At 40.2% G+C, this 11,718-nt stretch overlaps 1 protein-coding gene across 5 annotated transcripts in view; it reads left to right on the forward strand.

Moving 5' to 3' along the window:
* The window catches only part of LOC122539411 (serine/threonine-protein phosphatase 2A 55 kDa regulatory subunit B gamma isoform), a 343,268-nt gene that overhangs the window by 308,340 nt on the left and 23,210 nt on the right, over positions 1–11,718 (forward strand). For 4 of the 5 annotated variants that reach the window (XM_043674219.1, XM_043674221.1, XM_043674220.1 and 1 more), the window contains one exon: positions 3,434–3,525. In XM_043674219.1, the coding sequence (XP_043530154.1) occupies positions 3,434–3,525 (92 nt within the window). Of the gene's footprint in view, positions 1–3,433; positions 3,526–7,672; positions 9,251–11,718 lie in introns of those variants that run through there. The other variant, XM_043674223.1, reaches the window with a different exon arrangement.

Below are 11,718 nucleotides of genomic sequence, written 5' to 3' on the forward strand. Positions count from 1 at the left end.
GTCAGGATTCAGTGCACCGTTCACAGCACGAACCATAAGCCAGGCCCAAAATGGCAGAGGTGGCCTACTGTTGTTCTTGTTTGCTTCATTCATGGGATGGGCGCATCACTGGTAAGACCAGCATTTATTGCCCATCCCTAATTGCCCAGAGGGCAGTTAAGAGTCAACAACGTTGCTGTGGGTCTGGAGTCACATGTAGGCCATACCAGGTAAGGATGATAGTTTCCAAAACTAAAATGGCAATTCACGGCAATCGACTGTGGATTCATGGTCATCATTAGACTCCTAATTCCAGATTTTTATTGAATTCAATTTGCCGTGGCGGGATTCGAACCTGGGTCTCAGGCAGCAATGAGGAGCTCCTGGCTTTGCATTGGTTAACAGCTCTTGTGGATGGAACTTCTGCCACTGGGGACTTCGATCATGGGGACCAAAGAACAGTGCAGCACAGAGACAGGCCCTTCAGCCTACAAGCCTGTGCTGACACCTGACACCTTTCTCAACTTAAAAACATTTTTCATCTACACAGTCTGTATGCTTCTATTCCCTGTCTATTCATATCTGTTAAGATATCTCATAAACACCTCCTCTGCCAGCACGTTTCATGCACTTACCATTCATTGTGTAAAATTATTTGCCTCTCATATGTCTTTAAACTTTCCTGCTAGTAATTGACCTTTCTATCCTGAGAAAAAGACTCTGACTACCCATTCTTGTCATGCTTCTTGTAAACCTCTATCAGGCCACCTTCAGATCCTCTGATGTTCACATGAAAACAAACCTGGTTTGTCCAATCTCTCCTATGGCTAATACCCTCCAAACTGGGCAACATCTTGGTAAACCTTCTCTGCACCCTCCGCAAAGCCTCCAGATCCTTCTGACAGAGTGGTGACCAATATGCAATAATCCAAATGTGGCCTAAATAACAGCTATACAACTGCAACATGGCTTGCCATATGGCCCAACCAATGAAGATAAGCATGCCATTTTGACCACTTTATCGACTAATGCTAACACTTATAGAGAACCGTGGACCTTGGTATGTTAATATTTCTAAGGGTTCCACCGTTTACTTCCCTCCTACATTAAATCTTCCAAAATACGTCACCTCACATTTGTCTAGATCAAGGGAGGCCTGAGGGTGGCCATCTAAGTGCCTAAAAGACACTTACTTCCATTAAGCATGCCCTGGATAACTGTCTAGTGTCCCCAGGGTGTTCCGTCCAGTGAGTGAGACAGACAACAGCCAGGATTCTATCTTGTACAAAAATCATGATCTTTGCCACAAGGCCACTCCAGTCATCTGATCTTCATCACTGTTAAGACAAAATCAATTAAACCATGTTCACCTTGCAATACTCAGCAGCCCTCAAAGTTCCTGCCAGTCACTCAATAGGGCCTTGCACAGTCAAAAACCTTGAAAGACAGGAAAAAAGAATGATCCTCCCTATGGAGGTAAACCAGGAGATTTTGTTTGAAACCAAACAATAGGAAATTCTGGAAGAACTTATGGGACACGAAGGTTTCTTGTATCAAAGCATGAGTCAATTTGTAAAGTCACACTGTAGCCATCATAATTTTCAAATTAGAAATGAAATGTATTTATTGATTGGCAAAAACACCTTTGAGGCCCAGACTTGACTGGGACAAAGAATGTCACATTTTCCTCCTTGAATTCAAGTCTGCCATTGCACCTTTCCTTCATTTGCTTCTGCTCCCTTACCTTCCTTACATCTACCCGAGCTGGCCAAGCCACTCTCAAAGCTTACATGCCCCATAGGGCATGTTTGAACTTTATTTTCATTTTTTTCTCCAAAACCAGTAACTTATTGATTCTTTAAGGGCTTTGCTTACTTCCTCTGTGATATCTTTACTTGACATTGGGACAAATAGCTCAACAAATAGTGCTTCAAAGTCAGTAAGAGTTGGAAGGCAGATACTCTTTTTTTTGCTATAATGGCAAGGAGTTGGAATGGATTGTTTTACTAAACCCGGTTATCTGCCTTCAGTTTGGTCCTGAAGTTGCTTTCTATTCTCTCAAATGTGAGCCCAGAAATGCCTCACCAAAACCATCTCTTGCATCTTGTTATGCTTTTATCAAATTCTCTTAATAAATAAATCACTTAACAGAAAATAAAAAAGCCAGTTTTTTTAAATGAGGTATTTTCTGAGCAATCGTTCCCCCAGACTTAATCAGTTAAAAACTTGAGAGGCCTTATTCCAGTTATTTTTATGTCCTTCAAGATTAATTAACAAGGAATGTTAATAATTACATTTGCCTTAAAGAAGGAGGAGGATGGAAGGGAGGAGCAGGAGACTGCTAAAGAGAGAAAGTAATTTTAAACATGTGACTAAAGGAAAGCTCAACCAACTAAGAGCTATGAGAAATTTGAAATCATTGATATAATGAATTCCACGCAAATGAATGTGGAATTCCTGGCTTAAACTTGTATAGAATCAGGAGCAACCATATGGGGGCTAATACAGTGAATGCTGTGGTAATCAGCACTGTCTGTTATCAACATTTAAATTGATACCTGAGATTGAGATCTGAGGTGCAGTAAAAAGGGTAGTACCTACATGGTTAAAAATTCCTATTTTATTATAAAACAGAAATGCATTAACTCTCTCCTCACCAGTCTGTGGCAAGTGATGATTTTTGGGTGTAAAAGAGTATGCCAAAATCCCTTAAATGACATTTGGAACTCTTATTTTAAGGTATGCCAAGTTAAAAATCACACCACACCAGGTTATAGTCCAACATGTTTATTTGGAAGCACTAGCTTTCAGAGTGTTGCTCCTGCATCAGGTGGTATGCAGTATTCTATTTGGTGTCTGTGATATGAAATGTAGGTGAATCATGGAAAACACTTATTGCAGGCATACAATTTTAAAACTAATTTTCTACCTAATACTCCAGGGCAATATATATATATATATAAAACATAAATCCATATCTATTACATTCAATCAAGTGTGTATTCACTGCCACGGAATGGCTTACATCTGAAACATATTCCAGTTTCTATTGACTGTAATAGTCAGCCTGACTGATCTAGTGCTATTAATTCATTGTCAGATTACTTTGTATTTAACAGCAGTTCATGATAAGAGAGTGGTATACATCGGGTGTACATTTGCAGTCACAAAGGCATTTATAAATACCCTGAGAGAAAGTTTCACGAGCAGAATAATTGATGGTAATTGAGTTCATTAGCTAGGAAAGGGTTGTCTAGCATTGCTATGATAGTCATTTGAAGCGTACACATAGTTGATCACTGATTCTGGCACGTGAGAAGAATTGCATTGATTATACTTTCACTTTTCAATTGAAATTGATTTAAAAACTCGTGATTCTGTGATGTTGTCAATTGGTAATAATTTACTGTTGCCATAGAATTCTTCTCATTATCTAATGTTATCTTGATAACAGATTCACGATTACCTCCGGAGTAAGCTATGCTCTCTTTACGAGAATGACTGCATCTTTGACAAATTTGAATGTGCATGGAATGGCTCAGACAGGTCAGTATTCTTGAATCTTCATTTAATTCCAGGCATCATAATGTAAACGGCTTGTTCTGGGGTTCCTGAGCAGTTGAATCTTCCTGAGTTGGAAGGTGGCGGTCAATACCACATAATCATTGGACCTGTAACAAATCGTCATGGATTCTCAATACTATAAGTCAGGGCATTTTCATGTTCCACAAGAATTTGAGGCCTTATTTTGAGGTATTAGACTTTGCTTTCCTAATTTAACTTCAGTGTGAATAGAAAAGGACTACTTTGTTGACCCCCTAAAGTTGGATCAATATGTTTGGAGAACTATTTAGTGTGCTGTGATTGTGAAAGATTATTCCATTTGATGCATTTATTACACATTATTTCTCTTAATTCCCAGCAGAAAACTGAAATCTCCTTCAAGGTTCTGGATGTAAGTTTGCTCGCTGAGCTGGAAGGTTCATTTTCAGATGTTTTGTCACCATACTAGTAACATCATCAGTGAGCCTCCGGATGAAGCACTGGTGGTATAGCCCATGTTTATGTGTTTAAGTTTCCTTGGGTTGGTGATGCCATTTTTGTGGTGATGTCATTTCCTGTGGCATATCGCTTTCTGTTTTTTTTTTCATGGCGTGGCAAATGGGATCCAAGTCTATGTGCTTGTTGATAGAATGTCAACAATGGATGGATTGCCATGCTTCTTGGAATTCTCGTGTGTGTCCCTGTTTGGCTTGTCCTAGGATGGATGTGTTGTCCCAGACGAAGTGGTGTCCTTCCTCACTGTATGTGAGGTTACTAGTGAGAGTGAGTCATGTCTTTTTGTGGCTACTTGATGTTCATGTATCCTGGTAGCTAGTTTTCTGCCTGTTTGTCCAATGTAGTGTTTGTTACAGTTCTTGCAAGTTATTTTGTAGATGACATTAGTTTTGCTTGTTGTCTGTGTGGGGTCTGTCAAATTAATTAACTGCTGTTTAGTGTGTTGGTGGGTTTGTGGGCTACTATGATACCAAGAGGTCTGAGTAGTCTGGCAGTCATTTCTGAGATGTCTTTGATGTCGGGGAGAGTGGCTAGGGTTTCTGGAGAGTTCCTGAAGACCATCAAATACACCAAGACAGAAGAGGATTCACATTCATCAACACCAACCTGGCCAAGGAAACACTGACTACACTATTAGAAGAACCACAGATGCATACATCAAACACCATCAACCTCATCAGCAAGGACAATATCATCGAGCTAGTGGACCTATGTCTTACCACCCACTTCACTTTACAAAACAGACAAACCAACGCTACGCCCATGGGGTCTCCAATATCAGGGTTCTTAGCAGAGGCAGTAATGGAGAGACTCGAACAAACAGCTCTGCCAACCATCCAACCCAAACTTTGGGTCCGCTATGTGGATGACACTTTTGTCGTCACTAAACAAAACAAATTAGAGGAAACTTTCAAGACTGTCAATAATACCCTTACTGGCATAAAATTCACTAAAGAGGAGGAAAACAACAACAAATTGCCATTCCTTGGTGTCATAGTAGAGCAAACAGCCAATAGGGAGCTTCAAACCAGAGTCTACAGGAAGACACCACATGCGGACCAAATACTGAACTACAGAAGCAATCATCCCAACACCCACAAATAAAGCTGCATTAGAACATTATTTCAACGAGCTGCCACAAACTGCAGCACAGAGGAACTACAAAGAGCAGGGTAAAATCATCTATACAGCGTATTCAAAAAGAACGGGTACCCAATGAACACAGTCTGCAGATTTCTTAGCAACAAACCCAAACAAGCAGACAAAACGTGTCCAGAAACCCTAGCCGCTCTCCCCTACATCAAAGACATCTCGGAAATGACTGCCAGACTACTCAGACCTCTTAGTATCATGGTGGCCCACAAACCCATCAACATGCTAAAACTCCAGCTCATGAACTGGAAAAACCCCATACAGACAACAAGCAAAATTAATGTCATTTACAAAATACCTTGCAAGAACTGTAACAAACACTACATTGGACAAACGGGCAGATAACTAGCCACCAGGATACGTGAACATCAAGTAGTCACAAAATGACATGACCCTCTCTCACTAGTATCCTTATATACAGATGAGGAAGGACACCACTTTGACTGGGACAACACATCCATCCTAACAAGCCAAACAGAGAGACACACGAGAATTATTAGAAGCATGGCATTCCAACCAGAACTCTATCAACAAACACATAGACTTGGATCCCATTTACCACCCTCTGACAAAAAGAACAGGAAATGACATCACCAACCCATGGAAACCTAAATAAAAAGCGGGCCATATCACCAGTGCTTCATCGGAGGCTCACTGATTATGTTACTAGTATGGTGACGAAACATCTGAAAATGAACCTTCCAACTCAACGAGCAAACTTACATCCAGAACCTCAACTTGAGTGACAAATCTTCTCAAAACTTGCTATTGCTTTCAAGGGCCTGGTCTGGCAGGAGGCAGATACGTTCTGCAGGGCAGTGCCACATTACACACGGATTGACTCACTGAGACGTTTCTACCCTACTGTGATGTTTTGGATGTTTGGTTAAATGAACATTTCTTTGTGTGGAGATGAAGGAATAGGGTAGTGGTATATGTAAGCTTGTTGATGGTTCTCCACTAGGTTGTACAGTAATGTAGATGGGAACAGATGGGTGGAACCCAACCAAGCTATATTATCAAGTATTATTCAAATGCCTTAGCAGTACTAAGCAGAACAGTTGCAAGCTGCTCCACTTGTGGTGAGAGTGTCCATCCTGAATGAGAGATGGTAATTCAGATTGGGCAGAAGGGAGAGTTTGATTTGTCTGGGATGTGGTGGAAATGAGATTATTTTATTTATTCATTGGGTACACACCAATTCTGCTGTTTTCAGTTTACATATCTAATAGCACTCCTCACTCTGGGTAAGCTAGAAATCTGAAATAAAAACTCAGCATGGCAGGTAGCATTGGCAAAGCAGAGTTAACATTCCCGGTTGCTGGCCTTAGGTTAGACTGGGGGTCTGGTGTTATTGATGGTAACATCACTATGAACTGATAATCCAGAGGCCAAAGCTAAAGGTGTGCAGACATAGAAAGTCCCACGATGGGAGCTGGTGGAATTTAATTTCAGTTCATCTGCAATATAAAGCTATTCTCAGTTGTGCTGACCATGACTGCTATCTTTTGATCATAAATGTTGACTAAAATCCCATCTGGTTCAGTACTGTTCTTCAGGGAATGTAATGTGCCATCTTTATCTAGTCTGGCTGACCTGTGACTCCAGATCCACAGCAATGTGCTTGACTCTGAACTGCCTGCTAAATGACCTAGCAAACACTCAGTTCAAGGACAGTCAGGGATAGCCAACAAATGTTAGCTTTTCCAGTGACACCCAGGTCCCATGAATTAAAGGGCTTTAAGCAAGTTTAGGGCAGAGTAGTGGGTAGGCTAATAGACAGCAAGGTAGTTCTGTGATTTGGTAGAGAAATATTAAGTTACAAAAGGGAAGATGTTCAACACAAAAGAAGATGCTAACAGAACAAGAAAAACAATAGGTGGCTTGATAGAAGATGTAAATGGGAATTATGGCCAGTATCAGGCAGCCGAAGCAAATGTGACCAGAGGTTAGGATCTGAAATTTTCAAGTTTAACGGTGAGACCTGGAGAGCCACATTGAGTTATTGTTTCTTGAGCTAATGTTCCTCTTCACTGAAACTGTACAGAAGATTGAGCACAGAAGTTAGATTGGGAGTTGGGATGGAGAATTAATAGAATTTGGGTTTTAAAAAAACACTGTTCTGCAGTGTAACAAAGACTGAAACACTGGTCTATCAGGACAGTTTTGTTTGCATATCTTGCAATGGAAGTGGAACCAGGCTGTGTGCCGAGAAGACTGGAGACTGTGAAGGAAAAAATCTCCACAACGTTTAAAGTGAGTGACACTCTTGGTAACAATAGCTTGAGGTGAGGCGGTGATGGTGGTGGTGGTAATAATCCAATATAAGATACGAAGAGGTGTTAGAGTTGGCACTCAGCCTCTGCTTGGTATAAGGTGTGCTTGCCAAACGACAGCAACATCATGCTTACGAGAAGCTTTGTTGATTAATAATTCTGTTAGTATCTTGGTCACCTATTATTCTTCAATTGATATCTCGTAGATTAAAAGTCATTCATCATCTTGCTGCTTTGTGGAATCTTGATGTATGTAAATTGGTTGAAAGTGAGGACTGCAGATGCTGGAGACCAGAGATGAAAAATGTGGTGTTGGAAAAACACAGCAGGCCAGGCATCATCCGAGGAGCAGGAGAATCGACGTTTCGGGCATAAGCCCTTCTTCAGGAATTATGTAAATTGGTGCCTGGCTAACCTATCTAGCAAGTGACACATCAAAAGCAAATAATTGGTTGAAAAGAATTGTGAACTGTGTGAAAATATGCATACCATATAAATATATAAGTAGAAGTATGTTTGGTTTCCTCTTGTATGAATTTATCAGTACTCCAGCAATAAGTACTACGCCTCTCCCTGCCTCCCATTTCAATCCTTACCCAGAATTCCAATTTGACGCAGAGGACACTTCTCACCTTATGGGCCAGAATGCAATAGCATTCTAAACAGGTTCAGTGTTCAAGTTGGTGGCACCAAGGCAAAAATGGAATGAACGCTGAAGAAAGTCAGTCGTATTTTAGAATATCTGAGAGTATATTCTATTCTGGATTCTCTTAATTGAAATCACAAACAAACATTGAACATTTTGAGAGACAGATACTACAATATACAACTTCTGTTGGGGTTTCTTGTTTGCTATGGGCTGGGTGCTGGCAGTGGGACTGGATTGGGTTGGGATATCTGGTCGGCATGGACAGGTTGGACTGAAAGGTCTGTTTCCATGCTGTACATCTCTATGACTCTGTGACTAATAAGGGTGAAATTTATTGCTGGATGTTTGATACTGAATTGGAATGAAAGGCTGATATAATAATAGTTTTTAATAGTTGAATCTGCTTTAAGTTAATTTTCTTCAGATGTAACCATTGTTAAATTATTCATTAGTGAAAGCATTACAGCACAGCAGGAATCAACCAAACCCACAAATAATCATGTTATGGATAATGTTCAAAAATATAAAATGCAGAACACATGATCAAATGACTTTACAATATTGTTGTTTTAAAATTAATCCATTTTTTTCTTTTTTAACTCTTACCATCCACGTTTGTTCAATTTCAGTGTAGTATAGCCTTGTTTTTGTGTATCATTTCTGTATTTTAAATGAAACACCATGTGATCCCTTCATCAATACCCACAGCAGAGTGGTAAACTGCTGACTGCTCTCTGTCATTATCATGCTGCTTGTGACATAGTCTCTATAATACATGTGATGATGACTCTAACTCATGCTGGAGGTGGCAGAATGAAGATAGACTTTCAGTTGTACCTTTTCTATTCTTAAACTGTTCAAAATGGCGCTGAATTGTGGTGACAGCTGAAGCTTTTCACTGTCTATTTACAGTGTTAAAAAAAATTCACTGCACTTATTTCTTTTAACATGAGGCAGTGCTCCAGATAATCACAGCTGGAAGCTATCATGCCAAGATATCTTTCTGATGTGGGAAACTTTCTTGACCATAAGGTCTCAAGGAAGCAAATATGATTGTGTCAAGCTCATTGGTAGAGTTCAACTATAACTAAATATCTCACATTCTATGAATTGATTGTCTGTCATGATGTGATACTTGGGGATGGGGGAAGGGGGGCGGAGGGGGGAGGAGGTAGAGTCGGGGGTATGCAGGCGCCCTAATAACTTGGAATTATTTTGAAACCCTGTTGAATGAAGATCTGGTGCAGTATTCCTTTTTGTATTGATTTTCTGCCGCATCAATTGGTTGAACTGCTGCTTCAGTTTTAAAGCTCGTAGGTAGGTCTCTTGTCTTTATGACCAGGATTTCTGCTTTGATGGCTTCCAGCAGTGATTTGGGTATTGGAGATGAAGTTTTGAGATCATGCTTTCTTTTCAAAGGAATACAATCATTAAACATTAATTTAAGTAAAATCCTTTATTTTAAAGCCTACTTCTTTGATTGATTTGATTGTTTTAGTTATATTTGAAAGAAAATTCAATTGTCTTTACAGAGCATGTGTATGAATGCATAATGAACATCATTGTTGGAGAATTTTTTCTTGATTTCCACATCTTGTGAAAGAATAATTGGTTGGGTCAACATTTATTGTCCATCCCTTATTGTCCTTCAACTCCAGGGCTTGCTGAGCCATTTCAGAGATCAGATCAGAGTCGTTCTGGAAAAGCACAGCAGGTCAGGCAGCATTCAAGGAGCAGGAAAATCAACGTTTCGGGCAAAAGCCCTTCATCAGGAATAGAGGCAGGGAGCCTCCAGGGTGGAGAGATAAATGGGGGGGTGGGGCTGGGGAGAAGGTAGCAAAGAGTACAATAGGTGAATGGGGGTGGGGATGGAGGAGATAGGTCAGAGAGGAGGGTGGGGGAAGGTTGGCACCCTCCTCACCCTCCTTTCTGACCTATCACCTCCGTCCCCACCCCATTCACTTATTGCACTCTTTGCTGCCTTCTCCCCAGCCCAACCCCCCCCATTTATCTCTCCACCCTGGAGGCTCCCTGCCTCTATTCCTGATGAAGGGCTTTTACCCGAAACGTCGATTTTCCTGGTCCTCGGGTGCTGCCTGACCTGCTGTGCTTTTCCAGCATCACTCTAATCGAAACTCTGGTTTCCCGCATCTGCAGTCCTCACTTTTGCCCATTTCAGAGATCAGTTAAATTGCTATAAATCTGGAATCTCACGTTGGCCATACCAGGCAAGCTTGGAAGATTTTGTTCCCCTGAAGTTATCCAGATGAGTTTTTATGACAATCAGGGATAGTTACCATGGTCACCATTACTTGACCTTTTCAAATTTTAAATTTAGTAATTAAATTTTACCACTGTGCGTCATCTCATTGTCATTAAGTTTGGTGTTCAATGGAACAACAGTTGTTTCTACAACAATGACAATAACAACTTGTATTTATGGTTATGATCCGAGCTGATGTTTCTAATGGACGAGGTAGATTCCAGACCAAAATCTGGCTTGATAGATCATGTATTTTTAAGTTAACACTCTGATCTTTCACTGAAACACAATGCTACAGATCTGATTTTAACATTGAAACAGAAGTTTATTATACAAAAAAAGATAAAATAGAACAAACCAAGCTATTTGCATAGAATGTAATTTGAAAGATTTCAATACACAAAACAATCCCAAATATTCACATCAGCATTTTACAGTACAGAACCAGGGAGCATTCTCTTCTGTATCATATCTATGCTTTGTGAAACTGTTTCTTTTACTTTCTGCTCTTGAGAGTTTAATAAACTGTTCTTACATCTGACTCCCAACCAGGTCATCTGCAAACTGAACATAAATGTTTTCCTATCTGTGGTTTTTCATGAGCAAAAGTATATCTTCCAATGTTTGCTCTGTCTTCCCCTGAAACTCTTTCAGTACAAACAAATTCCCCTAATCACCCCTGGATGGCTCTCAGTTACCTGCTCTGAGACATTTGTTTTAAAATTATGGTTCCAGAAAGATAGACAAATTAACTATTAAATCACCTTGATCAAAGCCAACATGCTGCTAGTTCAAATTTCAATCTTTAAAATAAGTGATATTAATATGTATAAATTATACACCTCGCATCATTGATACATAATGTCTTTTATGTAGCAAAATATCCCAAAGGCATGAGATAGCTTTGGCAATTAGAATTAAAGAGAATCCAAAGGGGTTTTACAAATATATTAAGGACAAAAGGGTAACTAGGGAGAGAATAGGGCAACTCAAAGATCAGTAAGGTGGCCTTTGTGTGGAGCCACAGAAAATGGGGGAGATACTAAATGAATATTTTGCGTCAGTATTTACTGTGGAAAAGGATATGGAAGATATAGACTGTAGGGAAATAGATGGTGACATCTTGCAAAATGTCCAGATTACAGAGGAGGAAGTGCTGAATGTCTTGAAACGATTAAAGGCGGATAAATCCCCAGGACCTGAGCAGGTGTACCCAAGAACTCTGTGGGAAGCTAGAGAAGTGATTGCTGGGACTCGCTGAGATATTTGGATCATCGATAGTCACAGGTGAGGTGCCAGAAGACTGGAGGTTGGCAAACATGGTGCCACTGTTTAAGAAG

This window comes from Chiloscyllium plagiosum, chromosome 32 (assembly GCF_004010195.1).
Source record: "Chiloscyllium plagiosum isolate BGI_BamShark_2017 chromosome 32, ASM401019v2, whole genome shotgun sequence".
NCBI classification, from domain to species: Eukaryota; Metazoa; Chordata; class Chondrichthyes; order Orectolobiformes; family Hemiscylliidae; genus Chiloscyllium; species Chiloscyllium plagiosum.